Source organism: Chenopodium quinoa, unplaced genomic scaffold, assembly GCF_001683475.1.
Source record: "Chenopodium quinoa cultivar QQ74 unplaced genomic scaffold, ASM168347v1, whole genome shotgun sequence".
In the NCBI taxonomy this organism is placed as follows: Eukaryota; Viridiplantae; Streptophyta; class Magnoliopsida; order Caryophyllales; family Amaranthaceae; genus Chenopodium; species Chenopodium quinoa.
Genome location: NW_018743021.1, coordinates 172,133 through 190,205, shown reverse-complemented (window position 1 = coordinate 190,205; position 18,073 = coordinate 172,133). Strand labels below are relative to the sequence as shown.

At 35.2% G+C, this 18,073-nt stretch overlaps 3 protein-coding genes and 1 non-coding gene across 4 annotated transcripts; 2 read left to right on the top strand and 2 right to left on the bottom strand.

The window, feature by feature from the left end:
• Window positions 1-118: 118 nt before the first annotated feature.
• On the bottom strand, window positions 119-3,137 carry LOC110730081 (phosphoribulokinase, chloroplastic). The gene is made up of 5 exons (XM_021909848.1): window positions 2,173-3,137; window positions 1,271-1,355; window positions 1,067-1,151; window positions 667-911; window positions 119-570 (listed from the first exon to the last, which is right to left on the bottom strand). The coding sequence occupies exons 1-5, from the start codon at window positions 2,724-2,726 to the stop codon at window positions 319-321; spliced, it is 1,221 nt and encodes a 406-aa protein (XP_021765540.1). The 5' UTR covers window positions 2,727-3,137; the 3' UTR covers window positions 119-318.
• Window positions 1,394-1,465, top strand: TRNAG-UCC. Its single transcript has one exon. It is a non-coding gene; the product is annotated as a tRNA-Gly (tRNA).
• Window positions 3,138-3,882: 745 nt separating the features above from the next.
• LOC110730080 (50S ribosomal protein L3-2, chloroplastic-like) lies at window positions 3,883-9,418 on the bottom strand. Its single transcript, XM_021909847.1, has 5 exons — window positions 8,860-9,418; window positions 7,954-8,163; window positions 5,904-6,008; window positions 4,572-4,685; window positions 3,883-4,390 (listed from the first exon to the last, which is right to left on the bottom strand). Exons 1-5 carry the CDS (start codon window positions 9,175-9,177, stop codon window positions 4,217-4,219), a joined length of 921 nt encoding a protein of 306 aa, XP_021765539.1. The 5' UTR covers window positions 9,178-9,418; the 3' UTR covers window positions 3,883-4,216.
• Window positions 9,419-11,111: 1,693 nt separating this feature from the next.
• On the top strand, window positions 11,112-18,047 carry LOC110730078 (secretory carrier-associated membrane protein 4-like). The gene is made up of 12 exons (XM_021909846.1): window positions 11,112-11,304; window positions 13,977-14,075; window positions 14,153-14,212; window positions 14,384-14,417; window positions 14,573-14,695; window positions 15,276-15,338; window positions 15,422-15,515; window positions 15,608-15,653; window positions 15,813-15,880; window positions 16,758-16,806; window positions 17,323-17,388; window positions 17,644-18,047. The coding sequence occupies exons 1-12, from the start codon at window positions 11,269-11,271 to the stop codon at window positions 17,674-17,676; spliced, it is 771 nt and encodes a 256-aa protein (XP_021765538.1). The 5' UTR covers window positions 11,112-11,268; the 3' UTR covers window positions 17,677-18,047.
• The last annotated feature ends 26 nt before the right edge of the window (window positions 18,048-18,073 follow it).

Sequence of the window (18,073 nt, the reverse complement as noted above, 5' to 3'; positions counted from 1 at the left end):
ATCCTTCAATACTTCAATTGCAATGAAGAACTTTTATCAAGAGAAATTTACAAGAAGTTTTTTCTGATGAAGCTATACGATGTGATTGACAGACAAGAAAAGAAACGTGTGAAGTATGTTTGATGCTTGAATCCTCTTGAACTGCATTTTTCATATCTTGCTTTAATTGATGTCTATTAACAGCAGAATATCAGAGTACTCTACAAAAACAACTTATACAAGAAGAATAGGTAGTGGAAATTACAAATGAAGAGAGGAGGAAAAATTTGAGATTCAGAGTGGCATATTCATATATTATCATCTATAAACTCAAGCTGTTTAGGCCTTAGCAGCTGCTGCTGGAGCTGCAGACCTGTTGGCAACGATCTGCTCGAACAGATCTCTGATCTTCAATCCAATGATAGTTTGGAAGAAACCAGTTCCATTGTTGCTTCCAGGGAAGTCTTGGTGCTTCAACATTTGTTGGGTGACTTCACCATAGAACTTGGTTGATAGGTTGCTCAAATGACTCTCGACATAGATTAGTTCGTCTAATCTGTCAAACTGCCCATCCATCTCTACCACAGTCACCTACAAAATCATACAGAATGTCATGATATGGCACAAACATCATTTCGAACCACTACCAATAAGGCTATGTATAATACAGATTGAAGAGGATGATACCTCATTGTCATAGAAGGTGTCGGGGCCGTAGGAAAACTTGATGCCAGGGTAAGAACATGTTAGTTTCCTGCCACAGGGAATCCAGGAAATAGTAGATCCTTCATCAAACAAGTAAACAGGGTTGAAGTACTTGACTCCTTCCTTTTGAATCATCTTAACTCTCAAGACTTTGCCTTCGTCATCATCAGGAATGAGTTGGGTTGGTAATACTTCAATCACCACATCAGCATACTGTTTTTGTGGATCTGCACTCATAATAGCACATCATCAGTTTTAATCCTTTCAAGCTTGGAAACAATTAGTGGCGCGAAAATAAAATTTTGAAAAATGTTTTATAGACTCTAAGAGTAATTACGCGACTAATAATTAGCCAAATGAGGAAAATTGTATAGTAAATTACCAATGTAAGCATCAAAATCTGGCTTTCTGGCTTCAATACTAGCTTTGATGCTTTCAAGACTGTGTCCTCTCTCTTTCATATCCCTCTGATACATTATTTACAATCAATTAATTAGTAAAAACAAGATATAATACTATGTACAAAATAATTCACATATGACTATAAGATCATAATATAATTGAAATTTTTAATTATTTTTTTTACCTGAATTTTCCAGGCAAATTTAACTTCATTGCTAATATCCAAGTAGATACTGAAGTCCAATAATTCCCTCACACGTGCATCATACCTTCATATAAATTTTACAAAATATTATTAGCAAAATAAGCGTTTGTAGTCCAACGGTTAGGATAATTGCCTTCCAAGCAATAGACCCGGGTTCGACTCCCGGCAAACGCATTTTTGTAATTTTTATTTTATTAATATTTACATAATACATGACAATATCTTCCTCCTAGTATATGACCACAAAGAAATTTATTTTTTTATTTTTTTTATTTAATTTTTTTTTTGACGGGATGACCACAAAGAATTTGCAAACATACCATTCAAATCACATATGGACCCGCATGCTTATACATTTTTATGAAATAAAATATCACTTTTTTTTCCAAATTAAAATAAATAAATACGGAGTAAATAAATGTAAGAAAATCAAAATAAAAATAAAGAGTGTTGGTTGATAAAGACAGTAGCTTAACCTCAGCCAACCGTTTTTAGGATTTTATCTCCTTATCAACATTTGGGGATACATCAGCCAACCATAATGTTCATATGATCCCTCTCTCAAATTTGTGCATAGTTATAAAAACCAAATATATAATACTATGTATTAATTTGAAAAAGATGGAATCAGCTACAAAAGTAGGTTATTTAATATTCATTTACAAGAAAGAATCAGTAAAATTAAACTTAATCATGAGTAAAAGGCTAAAAGCCACTAGTAAAAGAAAATTATATCATCAATAGTCACATGTTGTATGTAAGTAACACGTACAACTAGAAAAACAATATTGTACATAACAATATCAATTAATTATGAGCTAACTAGTATTTAAACCCGTGCAATGCATGAATCAGTTAGGGCGAGAAGGATGGATACTTACATGGGGTGTAACCCTTCAATGACCAAGATCTTAGGAGGTTGAATAAGCTCAGGAGGGTCCAACAAACCACTAACATGATTATAAATAGGCTTATCAACAGGTTTACCCTCTTTCAAAGCTTTAACTTGTTCATACATAAGATCAAAGTCATTAGCTCTAGGGTCTAAAGCAGTAACACCTTTCTCTTTTCTACCAGTTCTATCAAGTGAATGGAAATCATCCAAACAAATAACAGTAGTTGTGTCACTTATTAAGGTGTTGGAATCAGGGTTTCCTCCTTTTGGGGGTTCTGCTGCTCCTCCAAACACACTTGTTAATCTTCTCATGAAAGTACTCTTACCACACCCTGAGTCTGCTGCTAGACCAATCACAATTGTCTGTGACTCACCTGCTGAGCATGTTATCACATATGGTCTGCTCACACTTGTCAGTATGTTATTGGATGATGGAAATGATGATGATCTTTTGTAGTTGAAGAATACTTGTTTGTTTTGGTTGAATGATCCTCCTAAGTGGGTTGTTGTTGGAATTGTGTATACTGTGCACACTGCCATTTTTTGATTTTTTTTTTCTCTCTCTATAAAAAATTAAGAGAGAGAAGGAGGGAATGTATATGGTAGAAAATTGAAGTGGGTGTTTGAGATTTTTGATTATTTGGATTGAGGATGTTATGTCTTCAAATGGGTTTTTTTTTCTTTTGGTGGAAAAAGAATTGAATTTGGACCAGACTTTTGGATAATGGAAAATAAAAGGATTGATGATTTAAGACAAATGAAAGAAAGTTATGCAATTTTTGATGATTGGTAGGAAAAATTTTGTGATTTTTATTATCGAATTTCCAATATTGCCCCTTGCATCGATGAAATGTGGTAGCTGTTAAAAGGTCGAACTGAGGTTTAAAGAGGGGATATCGAGGGATATTAAGTTTTATGGGTGAGGATGTTATAGTCTTTTTAAGGAATTTCTATTTTTGTATATTGTATTATTCTTTTGTTTTTGAAGAAATAAAAAAGGGTGAGATCTTGTTGATGAGGCTCTGTAGGTGTATGTGATGGACAAAGTTTGCATGGAGGTAATCTAATGCAGTTTGGATATTTGCATTGCCACATGGCATTCAGAAATTGGCTGGTTGAAGATGAGGGTTTAAGGGTGTGGAGTGGAAGAAGGGTTAATTCTATATCATTCATTTTAAGTTTTTGGACTTCCTGTCCTAACTCCTAAGTATTTCCTTTGGCTTTGTGTTCAGGGTAATTTTCATGGTTTTTTAGAAAGGATAATGCTGATAATTTCATACCATCATTTTTACTTATGTACAGAATACAATATGCTTTACTTGCTTAGAAAATACCTAAGTACTTACTATGTAGTCCAACTATGTACTCTGTATAACTCTCTTATCATAAGTATTTGTACATTATTTTGAGCATTATGCTAGAATCAGTTCACAGTATCACTCTCAAGAAATTGTTTCACTTCAATGAGGCTTAAAACTGATCAAATTTGCTTCTACCTATATCGATTGGTTATAATACAGTAGGACGTAGCATGTTGGCAGTACAACACACAGAAATTGAGAGTTTGGACTGCATACATCTAATCAGATTTATATACAGTAGCAAACATAAAGTTTCACATATGAATATGTGCTATTGGTATCAATTTTGGCTTAAAACAGTACTAAATTTGTCAAAGTGATACAAAAGGCAAGTGTTTTACCAGAAAAGGCAACATAAAGTATTTAGAACTCTAAATGATGAATTACAATGTTCAACATTCAGTAGTTCAACCATTTATTTGAACAGAGTTTACACAATAACATAGTTTACTCTTGTCAAATTTCTGGTCTCGAGCTCTGCCAAATAAATATGAGGCTACACCGTAATCTTTGGAGAACACTAGCTCCAGCACCAAATCAAAATAAACACAACCCAACCTCGAAACATACTTGACCATATCCCCCTATATATAAGAACAAAAAACTCCTAGGCATTTCCCAGGCATAGAAAGACCAGAGTTCTAAAGATATTCTGAATTAGCACGCCAATTAATCAGCTGCCATAAATGGATCTAATTCTCCTAAATCCACAGTTATAGGTTCTAATGAATCTTCATCTTCGTCTTCTGGTGAAAAGTAAGTCGGGAAAGGAAGCGTTGAGACATCAGGTTTCTCATAAAAGGCATCTTTTACAAACACAAAATTTCCTTCAGCACCAGGGACCTAGAAACATAGCCAACGAGTTAAACAACCATCTCATAGAAACGAAAAAGAGAGTTCTGGATATTCCAAGTGTCCAAGTTTGTTAAGAGTTCGGAATGTCTGAATTAATGATGTAAGCAGAACAAATGGCTCTTTAAAAAGAGTCAAAAGAGAAAGAAGATAGTTGAAAAGGGGTACATACTTGGCCTCTAACCCACATTAAGTTCCTCTTGGGGTCTATTTTATAAACCCAAACATTTTTCACTGTCCGCTGTTTGCCACCCATGCGCCCAGCCATCTTTCTGCCTTTGAAAACCTACCAGGATACAAAGCATACAATCACAACTTAGAAGAACAGAAGAAAGCATAGATAATTTCCAAGCTGTATTTAACCATGTAATGACTAATGCTTAAGCATAACATATTAACATAAAGATGGTTCAGCAATTTTGATATTCAACCATGAAATGACTAATGTTGAAGCACAGCTTAAAAAGCAACAGATTCTGAAACAACAAAGGCACTATCTCAGTCAGCAGTCATAATACTGTAGACAGACATTAGAGGTGTTACTTCCCAGAGAGAAAGAATAGTTCAAACTTCAAGGTACTATTGGATATACGCCCTCTATCCGATGTTAGTTCACACATATGGTTAAGGACACGAGTATATGACGCAGTGTCAATAATAAATTGAACCAATTTTCATCCCCTTCCCCCCTCCCCCCCCCCCCTCCTCTCACTTGATTTTAGCAATGGCATATTTGGAAGTGGAAAATTCTAATTATACATTAGTATTACACAGTACTACATTTGGAAATGCGACGGATTCCAAAAAGATGATATTGCCAGCCCAAGGACTGAGCTATAATAGCCCCAAAAATTGGGGATTAGTGAACAACATGATTCCTGCATCAAAATCTTCATCTGCCCCTTCACCACTCGTAATGAAGCTGGAAAAGGCTCAGATAAACCCCTATAAATTTGATTAAAGATAATTAAAGGAAAGGGGATAATAAAATGAAGCATACAAAATTGCTCCAGTATCAGAACGCTGAAGTCATGAAAAGAGGCATGTAAAGATATCATGAGGATGAGCATCTGGCTAACCAATAATGGAAAAGAATACAGCCTGACTACTATGTACAAAGGGGATTTCATTCATGTGTATGCATTAGGGGAGAAAAAACTATTGGATGATTCATAACTAGACTTTTTAAACAATGCATATCAAAAAGAAACAGTAAAGATCATAGAAAAGATGAAGAAAGGAATTAAAATACATTTGATGGGTCCCCTTTCTTCCAAAGACAACTCCTCCCCCTCTTCCCATTTTCCCTATATTTTCCCTATTGCAAGGGAACTGGTGGAACTTTACAAGAAATACTTCTGAGGTGACATTTTCACATGCAATGGACAAGAGGAAAAATAAACACTAATTGGCAATCATAGAAAATGATATTCTATATCAATTTCAGTAAAAATAAACAATAGAATAAAAAAGCAAGCAGTCATCACTTTGCACATGAACTTACTTTTCCAGGAGCATCCCTTTGACCTGTGGAACCACCACTCCGATGGGCCTTTGACACACCATGTGATGCAGGCAACCCCGGAAAATGATGCCTTTTCATTACACCCTGTACACATGAAGTAATTTGGTCAGCAAACAGGGTTATTTTGGCATCTACTGAACACATGTCAGCCCTTTGACATAATTCTTGCTATGTTTCAGTGTCCATGTGCATATAAAACTACAACCAAGCAAAACTATAATTAAGCATAGTTTTGATGAGAAAAATAAATTTAATCCCATAAGATATCAACTCAAATAGAGAACAGCATAACAATCCGTAGCATAATATTATCATTTCCTTAATCTAATTACAAGAACAAATGAGACAGAGGATCTCTTATATTCAATTTTATGACGATCCAGGTTCCAAGGAAGTAATTTGAGTGAATTATAAATATTAATGATATTCTAGTTTCTTTAGTAGCTTAGTTGAGAATATATAGGTGTGGAATAGTACATGGTGCATTTGAAGGCTAGGTTATGAATTAGAGGACAGTTGGACGCGTAAGAATCTCACAATGTACATAAGACTATAATTAATCAAAGCCTTAATCCCATAAGTGGGGTCGGCTACATGAACCAAAAGTGATTATTCCATATAGTCATCCACAAAAATCTTCCTCCTCCATCCGTACATTAGGCTATAAGATTTGTGAAAATTAGATTGTATATACAAAACCACAAGGGTCAACTACACAGAGGCATTGAAATGAGCTATAATTACTCGACAAATCTTTTGAAAAAGAAACTGCTTGAGATGAAATTAGAGTCTATGTTTTACAACACAAGATCATTTGCCAAAAAAATAGACAGGTATTGAAGAAGTTGATCTGAGGGAGCTTAACAAGCTCACATCCATGAAGGCTGATGCTGCTGCAATTATTAACACAAGCTCCTAGTGTCTGGCCCTTTGGCAGCCATGAGATCAGGCCTGAACAAAAGATTGAATTCTACAGTCCATTTGTTTTTTAAACAACCAAGCCATCCAATTTGTAAATCAACGACAGACTTTTAGAGGGGTCACTAGGGTTTAGTTATCGAAATGTAGTCAGCTTATATATATGTATCTAGTTTCTACTATTTTAGAACTTTCATTAGCTTATGTCGATAAACAGAAACTGACTGTGGCTCCTCTTCGTAACTTCGTGTCAAAAATTGTAAGAGAATCACTTCAATTTGTATACCAAGGGCCAATACTAAGTAGCTTTGTTAATATATAAAGTGTGTACTTATGTCAACAGCTTCAATAGCTTGTGTGCATAAATAGAATGAGTGAGAAACTGAGATATCTCCTCTTTAAAACTTAACATCAAGACTCTCTTTTGTGAATCAATCTCATTTAATAAGCTTAGTGTCTACACTTAGCTTCATTAATCCTAATACGGGGTTGATATTTTTCGTTTGTTCTTCGATTAGCAGCGCATTGTACTCAACAACCCTGACCTAAGCCCAAATCTCATTAATTTACCTACAAATGACCCTCAAACATTCATCTTTATGATGAGATACAAACAGACATCACTAAAAATAGGCCAAGTATAATTTCTGGGAGAGAAAGATGAAATCTCTTGTCAAGCGCATGGTAGGAGCCTATTAGAAAACTAGGAACATTGTAGATAAAGAATCCAAGGTACTTAAAAATTTACACCACTGGGGCACTGGATCTGCCAACAGTGCAATCAGTCAATAATTATTCGCCATTAAAAGAAAGAAACTTAGGTAAAGGACAAGTATGACAAGGTGGAGAGGCTAGATGAACAGAGTTCTAGTATCATCAGCATGGAATTCAGTACAGCACAGATAAATCAATTGCATATGCCTCAAATTCAAGTTGCAGCATTGCCTTGCACACCTCATTCAAATGTGATTTTCCTACCCTATTAGTTTATAAGGAATTTAGGATAGTTTCTTTATTTTCAAACAGAGAAATATCTAAGATAGTTTACATAATATAAGTATCAATATCAAAGTTTTGCAAGGATATAACACCATAAGATAAAGAAATTCACCTGAAATCCCTTCCCTTTTGTGATCCCAGTGATATCCACGTGTTGTCCAGGAACGAAATGCCGTACATTAATTGATGTACCAACAGGAAGAAGAGCATCTTCTGTCACCGGAAACTCCTTCAACTTTCTCATCATAGGAACCCCTTGCGCTCTAAAGTGACCTACTTCAGGTTTTGTCAAATGTTTCTCCTTCTTATGCGAGCAACCAACCTAACTAACACCACATCCAACGAGATCCCCAAACAATTAACTTCAGAAACAACAAAACTCTTCAACATCTTAATTTTGCAACAATTACAAATCCCTACTAAAATATAAAATCAACCAAAAAAAGGGGGGGGGGGGAGATAGGTGCAATTAAGATTTAAGAATCCACTTCAAAATCAAACTCAGCAAGATAAATGCAAAGCCTTAAGCAACCAACTTAACTATCACCACATTCAAATCATACCCAAAAAATTACATTGCAAATAATGAAACCCTCAACCTAAAATTGTAAAATCTCAAACTTCTGGACATTGAAACATTTACAATATGCAGCACCAACTAACACATAACCCCAATTTAAAAAGAGAAATGGGCAATTATGAAAGTACTTTGATACTTCGACATCAAACTCAATAAGATAAATGCATAGCATTAAGCAACCTACCTAGCATCACATTTTAATCATCCCCAAACAACTACATTTCAAACAATGAAACCCTTCAATCCTAATTTCTAACATTTCACCATTCTCAACAACCCACCAAAAACATCTAAACATTCCATATTCAATGCTAAACCCAATCACATAAAAGCACAATCACAAGCAAATCAAACACACCCACTTCAAAATATCTACCAAAAATGAGATCTAAACATGAAATAATAATAACAAAAATGTAGTTAAGCATGAAACAGTACCTGTAGAGCAAAGAAGCCTTCTTTCTCAACAGTTTTAACTTGGGAAACAATATTATCATCAAACCAAAGAACAGAAATAGGAACACGAGCACCCCATTTATCCCAGAGCGCAGTCATCCCACATTTAATAGCAATCGCTCCAGTTCTTTTAGATTGTTTGGTCATAACACCAGGTTTTGGTTCAATGATTCTGGGTCGAAGAACTTCATTATGAGGTGTTAGAATCTCAGAGCTAAAATTTCTGAACTGGGTCAATGTTCTTTGTGGGATTAACACCGTTTTTAGACGAGAAATGAGGCCTCTTGATGCGGCAGACATGATGAAAATTAATCAAAACTTCAATCAACAAGATGAAGAAGATGGGGGTTATGTGATTTAGGGTTCTTTTAATTTGGGGGTTACGATTGAGATGAAGACATATTGTTAACAATGAGTGCAGAAAATCGAGTGATTTGAGGATTGCTGGGGGAAGAAATGGAAGAAGGGTTTTAGGGTCGAAGGGGTTTTGCGGCTGTGTGATTTGTGAAGTGGGGTTAATTTTACTTTTTTTTTTTTTTTTAATTTATTTATTTTTTACAAACCCAACCCAAAGGTTCAAACCATGAAATGTTAATGATTTAGGGGTCGAACCATTAAGATCACACTTGATTTTTAGTCGGTTACTCGGTTAGCCCTTCCCGAGTCAAAGACAATCGAATATTGTAGTTGAATTTGGCTCAAATCTTAGGTCTACAATAAAAAATAAATCCTTGTTAAATACGTTTTATAAAAATCAACTTTATCCCTTTATATACATTCTTTAACCTCTAAAGTATTGACTTTTTAGATATCAACTTTATCTCCTCAAATGCTTTTTCACAACCCTTGTCTTTTATAATACTTTACCCCCCCTCCCCCAATATAGTTTTATAAAAATCAACTTTACCCTCTCAAATATAAATTCCTAACCCTTAAACTCCCTAACTTTATAGAAATCAACTTTACCTCCTCAAATATGTTTCCACAATATCTATCTGCTGCACTACTTTACCCTGTTAAAAATGTTGTATAAAAATCAACTTTACCCCCTCAAATACATGTTTCTAAGCCTTAAAGTCCCCTAGCATAAAAGAAATTAACTTTACCCCCTCAAATACATTTCTACCATCCCTATCTCATATACTGTAATAATCAACTTTACCCCCTCAAAGACATTCTATAATAATCAACTTTACCCCCTTCTAAAACATTTCCCTAACCCCTAAAGCCCCCTGGTTTTATAGTAATCAACTTTATTCCCTCAAATGCGTTTCCACAACCCCTATCTCTTATATTACTTTATGACCTCGAAGACGTTTTATGAAAACAACTTTCCCCTCAAATATGCTTCCCTACACCCTAACCCCTTAATGGCGTTGCTTTATTATTATTATGCACCCGTTAATCCATATCTCTTATCTTTCAATAAGTATATAACTTCAATAATATACAAAAATAGGTCTCTCTATGATTTCTCCTGGGAGGGTTTTCATTTAGCTCTTGCTAGCTAGTTCTTCTTCTACTTCAAAGTTAACTCTTGATCCTTTTTTTCTTTGCACATTTCGATGGCTACCAAAGAGATTGATAATTTCGAAAAAGAATTAGATGTTCTCAATAAACCATATGCAAAAGGGAAAGAAAATCGATTGTAAGGAGGATGGGAGCAGATGCTCAGCTTTAACTGGCAATTTGTTGGTAAAATCCATAATACTTGCAAAATGCAATGTTAACCATAATGCATTAATTTTGCCCTTGAAGAAAATCTTCAACCCTAAGCATAGATGTGAGGCAAATGTAATCTCGACATATATTTTGAAATATAGGGAGCATATATTCCAAGCCTATTCTAAGCTCAAAACTTGAAAGTAAGAAGTCATAAGGAATTTTGTTTAACCCATTAACTCGGATCGAGTTAACCCTTCATCTTACCTCTAACAAATATATATATATATATATATATATATATATATATATATATTTCCAATCTCTAACCAGTTATTAATCTAAACCAAACCGACTCGACTACCCAATCTGAAATAACGTAATTTTTTTTTTTTTTTGAAGGGGACCTGACATAACATAATTAATGTCTATTTAAAGTAGCTATTGACCCGAACCAGTCCGACTCGACTGCCAACCGGCTGATTGTAACCCACCACCGATTCATGCTATTCGACATCCCGCGTATGCGTATCTGATTTGCATTGACAGATATTTATACCTTAAAATATTTTTCTATTTCCGTATTTTCCCTCGTTCTCATTTTCTCTCTCTTCACACTCTCCTCTTCTCTTCACTCTCACTCATAATTTGCTGCATTTTTCATTTTCAAACCCTCTACTTCTTCCCAATCTTTTTCGCTTCAATTTCAATCAAATTACCAACTGATCAATGAGTTCTCAGCCGGAAAACGTCAATCCATTCGCTGTAATTTTTCCCTAAATTCTCTCGATTTTTTTTTAAATTTGTTTTTTCTGCTCAATTCTCTATATTTAGATCTATTTCTCCGTTTTTTTCGCATTTAATTTCATAGTTTTTTCGTTGTAATCTGTATAAATAATGTTGATATTTATTTGATTAGGTCGGTTTGTTAATCGTGTTTGATTTTGGTTGCTATTGCTTGATCTGGATCTGAAACCCTAACTTAATATACGTACATTTCAGAATTCAGCTTTAAATTTAAAATGTATTGATTTCGTTTCAGTTTCAATTTTGATTTTTTGTTTTTAATGTAGTTAATTATTTCCGGAATTTATAACCACCGACAACCTGATGCTTAGGAAGAAGACTGATTGCCACCAATAATCTTCCTAAAATGAACGCAACACTTTGAAGATTTCAGGACGTAATCTAATACTAATGCGTAGTAAAATATATTCTACTTTTGTCCAAAATTAGCTAGTTGCGTTCGAGTTTAGTTGTGAAAGAACCCTTGGATTGATCATTTATGGGTGAAAGTTTTAGCTTTCTTCTACATTTAGTTTAGGAAATGTTTGCATAAAATTACAATTTTAGTATATGTATTAAATAATAATAGATAGTATTCCGTATTAATCATCAAGGTTGGCTAGGTTGACGTCTGAAATCATGTATTACCTATTTTATTGAATGGAGTTTCAGTGTAGAGTTTTAGACATTCTAGACAATATAGGCCGTGTGGCAAAGTAAGGAAAAAAGGATTAAAGGTAGTATGGGAATATCAAGATTGACACTGTTGTAGCCATGTACAGGTATGGCCTAAATGAAATTGTGACATATATACAACACCAACAGCACAAAGTTTCATATGTGGCTGGCCACACCGTACGGCCAACCACAATTTTTTTATTTTTATTTTCTCTCTCATCGTCTCTATCTCCTCTCTAGTCTCTTCTAGTCCTCTCCTCTCAATTTCTCCAGAAACTAACGATCAAACAAAATCAGCAACAATTTCTTCAAAATAAACAACAAATCTGCAACCATCATTCACCATCATCGATTTCGCCGTCATTTCAATTGAAGACAAAATTGCAGGAGGGTTACGGTTTTCGATTTCAATCGCCGATAGTCATGGAGGTTTGTTCGTCGGTGGTGTTGGTTTTTGGTGGTTTCAAGGGTGGTATTTTGTTTGTTGTTCCAGATCACATGGTGTTTCGTTCGTCGTTAGATCTAGTATGGTGGTTTTTTCGTTGGGTGGGTAGTGGTGGTTTGATGGTGGGTTCGTTGTGGGTACGTACAAGTAGTTCGTTGATGGTGGTCGATGGGTGTGTAGTGGTGGTTTGTTGGTGGTTTCGTTGTTGGTAGAAGTGGTTTGTTGGTGATGGTTCTGCGTTCTAGATCTAGGTTTGTTGGTGGTTTAGGTTGGTGGTGGTTTTGGGTTCGTTGGTGGTTTAGGTTGGTAGTGGCTCTTTGGTGGGGTTACTAGGTCCGGTCAGGGGTTACTTACTAGGTCGGTCAGGGGTTACTTACTAGGTCCGGTCAGGGGTTACTTACTAGGTCCGGTCAGGGGTTACTTACTAGGTCCGGTCAGGGGTTACTTACTAGGTCCGGTCAGGGGTTACTTATTAGGTCGGTCAGGGGTTACTTATTAGGTCGGTCAGGGGTTACTTATTAGGTCGGTCAGGGTTACTTGGTCCTCTCAGGGGTTACTTATTAGATTGATGAGGTGTTACTATGTTGGAGGGGTTACTTTTGTCATGTGTTAACTGGCCACACGGTGTGGCCAGCCACACACAAAACGTGCTGGTGGAGTGGTGGTTCTCTTAAATAACCATATGCTATAGAGATCAAGGTTTAGACCCACTTTATGTTTTCCTAGTGCTTCTTTTATTGATTACGAGGCGTTTTCTAATTCCAAGCTCAAGGTTGCTATAAAACCAAATGTATAAAGGATTCTGTTGGCCTAGGATACTTCAGGATTTTTGGCACTTAGCTATCTATTTCTGCCCGCTTCAGAGATATATATCTACTGCTGATTGTTTATGCAAGATTTTAATCTAAGTCACTCAAAGGTAGTTAACTTGCTTACTCAGCAGAGTCCCTCTAGATATAATGCAAGCCAAATTCCATGACTGTACTTTGAATGCTCAAATTTTGTAATAAACATAAAGCACTCAAGCTTGGAGTTATCGTGTATATATTTTGTTCAAGAGATTTGAACTTCAAAGTAATTTTGAACTGAAGAAAATAATCCTAAATACTATGTATGTAGTGTTAATGTTCAATGATTTTTTATGGTTGGGGCTTGTGTATTTGACTAACTTTTCACAAATCTTGATTTAGAGTATAGTTCATACAATACATGTTGTGTACTCCTTGTTTTGGCTAGAATTTTTCATGTTCAAAGACGAGCCACAGTGAGTGCTGTCATTAATGAACTCAACCTTGTTAAGATTTCAAAGGGATAGAAATTTTGTTACCTTGTTACTGAATTGCTATATGTTACAGTGTATTTTTAAGGGCAATTGGAACATAGACTATACTGGCAAAGCTGATCTGTTACCTTATTTTTCCTGTTTTGTGCATGTCCAAATTTAAGTTCCTTTGACTTTGAAGTTATACTTGCTTTGTTAGTGATGACGTATTCCCCTTGTTGCTAATGCTTGTGTCATATTTCACAGAATGGTTCAGGTGATACTGGCTCAAAGTTTCGCCTCCCTAACTTTGGTTTTGGTCAGAAGCATGATGCCACTGATGATGTACCATTGGAGACCAGGAATGTATGAAAACTTTAACACTTAACTGCTTGCCTTTGATTATTGTGCTTAAAAAGGTATTTATCTATGATTTTATGCAGGATCCTAACAAACAGAAAGAACTTTCTGATTGGGAGGCAGATCTCAGAAGAAGAGAGCTGGTTAGTTTTACCATTGTTTAAGTGGAGATGGAATGATTCCTAATTATTTTGAACTTGATACTGTAAACTATGATCCTATATTAATGGATCAAAATATTGTTATTCTCATCTTAGGTCTTTATTTTATTTTTAATATTTTTTGTTGAATCATTTGCAACATCCCTGTCGCAGGACATAAAGCGGAGAGAAGATGCTGTTGCTGGAGGTTCGGTGAATTGGAGCTTGATCTCGAATGCTTAATTTTCCCGTTTTGGGACTTTGGCCATGACTGTTATTCTCTATGATGCTCTAATTAATTGTTTGTTCCAATGTTTTCTCCAATCCATTGCTAATTGCTTACTAACCAGTATTTTAATGCAGCTGGTGTTGTTGAAGATGATAGGAACTGGCCACCTTTCTTCCCAATCATACACCATGATATTGCCAATGAAATTCCTGTTCATGCTCAGAAGTTACAGTATATGGCATTTGCAAGTTGGCTAGGTAAGAGTTTTTCTCCTTCAAAGTTCTCTATTGAGGTTCAATCATGAGATGAAATGTATGGAGCCATGGGATAGAAGCCATTATATTATTATTGTTGTTTTGATATCTATGTTTTTTATTTACATGGGAAATGACTTGATGTTGGTGAAACCATGGAATATTATCACGTACCTGCAAAAAATTTATTGTTAAATTAAGCTAGGCAGTTCATCTTGTGAAGTTATGAAATATTCCATTGCAGTGTAGCTGGGCATTTCAATTACATCATGTCTCTTATCTAGATTTGCTCAAAGTTTAATTTCTGAACGTAATTTCATCATTAGATCCTAAGCATCATTGTAACATATGCGTTGCATGTCATGTTGATCTTTGTTTTTAAATGGAAATGAAGGAAGTTGAGTAAATATTATAATATTCACTTGTAGTTTTTGCTTCATATTACTCTCTTTGGAAACTGGGTCTTAAGCATGTCATCTATTTAATTTTAATGTTTGACCTTATTTAGGTTGGTTTTTGTTGATTGAAGTCAATGCCCTCTATCTTGGTCTAATTGCTCAACTTTGTTATTTTATCTAAACAGGTATAGTTCTTTGTCTCGTATACAACATAGTTGCAATAATTGTCTGTTGGATTAAGGGAGGAGGTAAGCACTTTGTTCCATTTTCCGAATTAACAGTCTTCTGCTATGTCTTTCATACAAAAATCTGATCTCAATTTGTATTTCAGGTGCCAAAATTTTTTTCCTTGCATCAATTTATGCTTTACTGGGTGTTCCACTGTCATATGTACTGTGGTATCGACCACTTTATCGTGCGATGAGGTAGTTGAATGTGCCTTGTCTCTTCCCTCTCCCTCTGATTTGCGCTGAAGGAGATATTCGACATTGACGTTTGCCTTATTTTTCTCTTTCAGGACAGATAGTGCCTTCAAGTTCGGCTGGTTTTTCTTGCTCTACCTGGTGAGTTTACACTCAATATACCTGTAGTACCTCTATTTGTGTGTGTATGTTGGCGCGTTGGGGGGTTGGGGGGGGGGGTGGGGTGAGGATCTGGTGTAATATCTTACCCTCTTTTCTCAACTTTCTGTGTCCTGATTAAATATTATTATCCTCATGCAGATCCATATTCTTTTTTGTGTGTTTGCTGCAATTGCTCCTCCAATTGTTTTTCATGGGCAGTCTCTTACGTAAGTTTCTTGCTCCTGTTTCACATTGACTACTATCTCAGCCAGACAGCCAATATATTTTTTGAGATAATATAAGCTTTGATTGGGTGTCATCCGTTTTTACAAATTCACTGAGGTTCATCAGGGAAAGAAAAACCAGAGGAATAATTTATTTAATTATAGTCGTGATGACTGTTGGTGGTGATGTGAACTGTGTGTATATGGTTATACAAAAACATTTTGAAGGTTTAAACAAAGTTTGGAACTATTATTTAAATGGTGCCAAAGGGCCCAAAATTAATGATTTATTGTTGTTTTTTAAGAGGTGAAATGAATACTCTGCCTTTTCTGCATAGATAAGAACATAAATTACAATGTAGAATTGTAATATCTTAGTATCTGTTGGTGATGCTGAATGAGTGAATGATACTCTTGAAATTTGGTCAACTAACATGAGGAGTATTTTGTTAAGACATTAAGTTGTGGGACTCTTAACGCTGATTTCTAAATTAATTGCTCACTAGATATGAGTCACAATTCATTAATTTTTCTTGTTCCATTAACATGCATGGTGAATCATAAAGTCTACCTGGTCATATTGAACTCATCCTACATCTTCATCTGCATCTATTACATATTGCTTTCAGATTTACAGTCTTGTTAATTTGGTTTTTGGCATCAGTTATTTCTGTTTTAGGACAACTTGTGCCAAAGTCATGGTAAGGCACACCTGTCAATGATATGTCATTACCCCGGTGGAAGGTCCACATGGCGTAGTTTTTGGATAATATATGTCAATATGTCATTTCTGATAATTATTCCTATATATGTGTGGTTTACTTAGTAATTTATATCTTGCTACTAACTGTTATTGACACCTAAATTTCTGAATATCCAGGGGCATCCTTGCAGCAATTGATGTATTTCCTCACAGTGTTCTTGTTGGGGTAAGTTCGTTAGATATTAATGTCATGTCTTGGCCAGGAAATTATTTTTCAGTATTTCTGAAGTTAAAAAATAACACATTGCATCACATCAATGGAAAAAGATCACATCAATGGAAAAAGATGTCTTGTTCTAATCATTTGATCCCATTCAGTGAATTTTATCAGAAATGTCATTTAGTCATAGATGTAGTTCTGTAATATGTTTTCCTGAATTATTGAGTAGTGAATCAGTGTCAAGTTTTCCATAACCTGAACATTATCGTTCCTGTTGTTTATTATGGTAATCCATTTGTAAGTCAAATATTTTTGACATCGTGTTTATAGTGTCAAGTTGGATCCAATTATTTTCTGATCTAACACAGTAAGTGATGGAACTTTAGTGTGTGTAGTATGTTTCTTGAGAGTTTATTATATCCATTCAGCTCATGTATTTGTCTTTTGTTTTTATTTTCATCCTTCATCCTTGTATTTTAGGAAAAAAACTCCTGACTTTGTTTGTGTATGCTCTCTATGCAGGTTTTTTACCTAGTTGGGTTTGGGTTGTTTTGCCTGGAAGCACTCCTGAGCTTGTGGGTTCTTCAGGTGAGAATGATATCACTTTCATATATTTTTCCATCACTATTGCGTGCCAACGCTAGGAAGGACATCTCAGTTTTGTACTCCCTCCCTTTTTGTTGACTCTTGTTCTGTAAGAGTTTGAAAAGGATGAGTGGTTGTAGGTGTTAGTAAAAGGTGAATAAAATAATATAGATAGAATCAAACGTCAAACAAAGTGCTTTTGGAGACTAATTTATGGCTAAATGACATTTCTAATCCATTTTGTTTGCTATTCTGCAGAAAATTTACATGTATTTCAGGGGGCACAAGTAGTATTCTCTAAGTATACAAGTGCTTCATTTGGTTTGTATAACCTTCCGTACCTTCCAACCCTGCAAAGAGTTCAGAATTTTTTCTCGGGTCTGCGTGCTATTCTAGTAGACAAACCTTAGTTTTAGTTTGTGCATACCTTGTAAAAATGTTAAGGGCAGTCCATATCCCTTATTCATTTTATAATTTCATCTTTAAAGTTCTTTTTAATTGTGATTCCTATAGTCAATCTTGTACGATTTCTTGTCACTCTGACATTCTAGGCTTGTAGCAGATGTTAAATGAGTTATGAATATTTCATGATGTTGTTGGCCTTGTGGCCGTGCACTAGATGTTTCGAAGTGCTACGATTAAATTGAGTTTTTTAGCGTTTACTTATTACTGTTCTGTTAATCTGTGA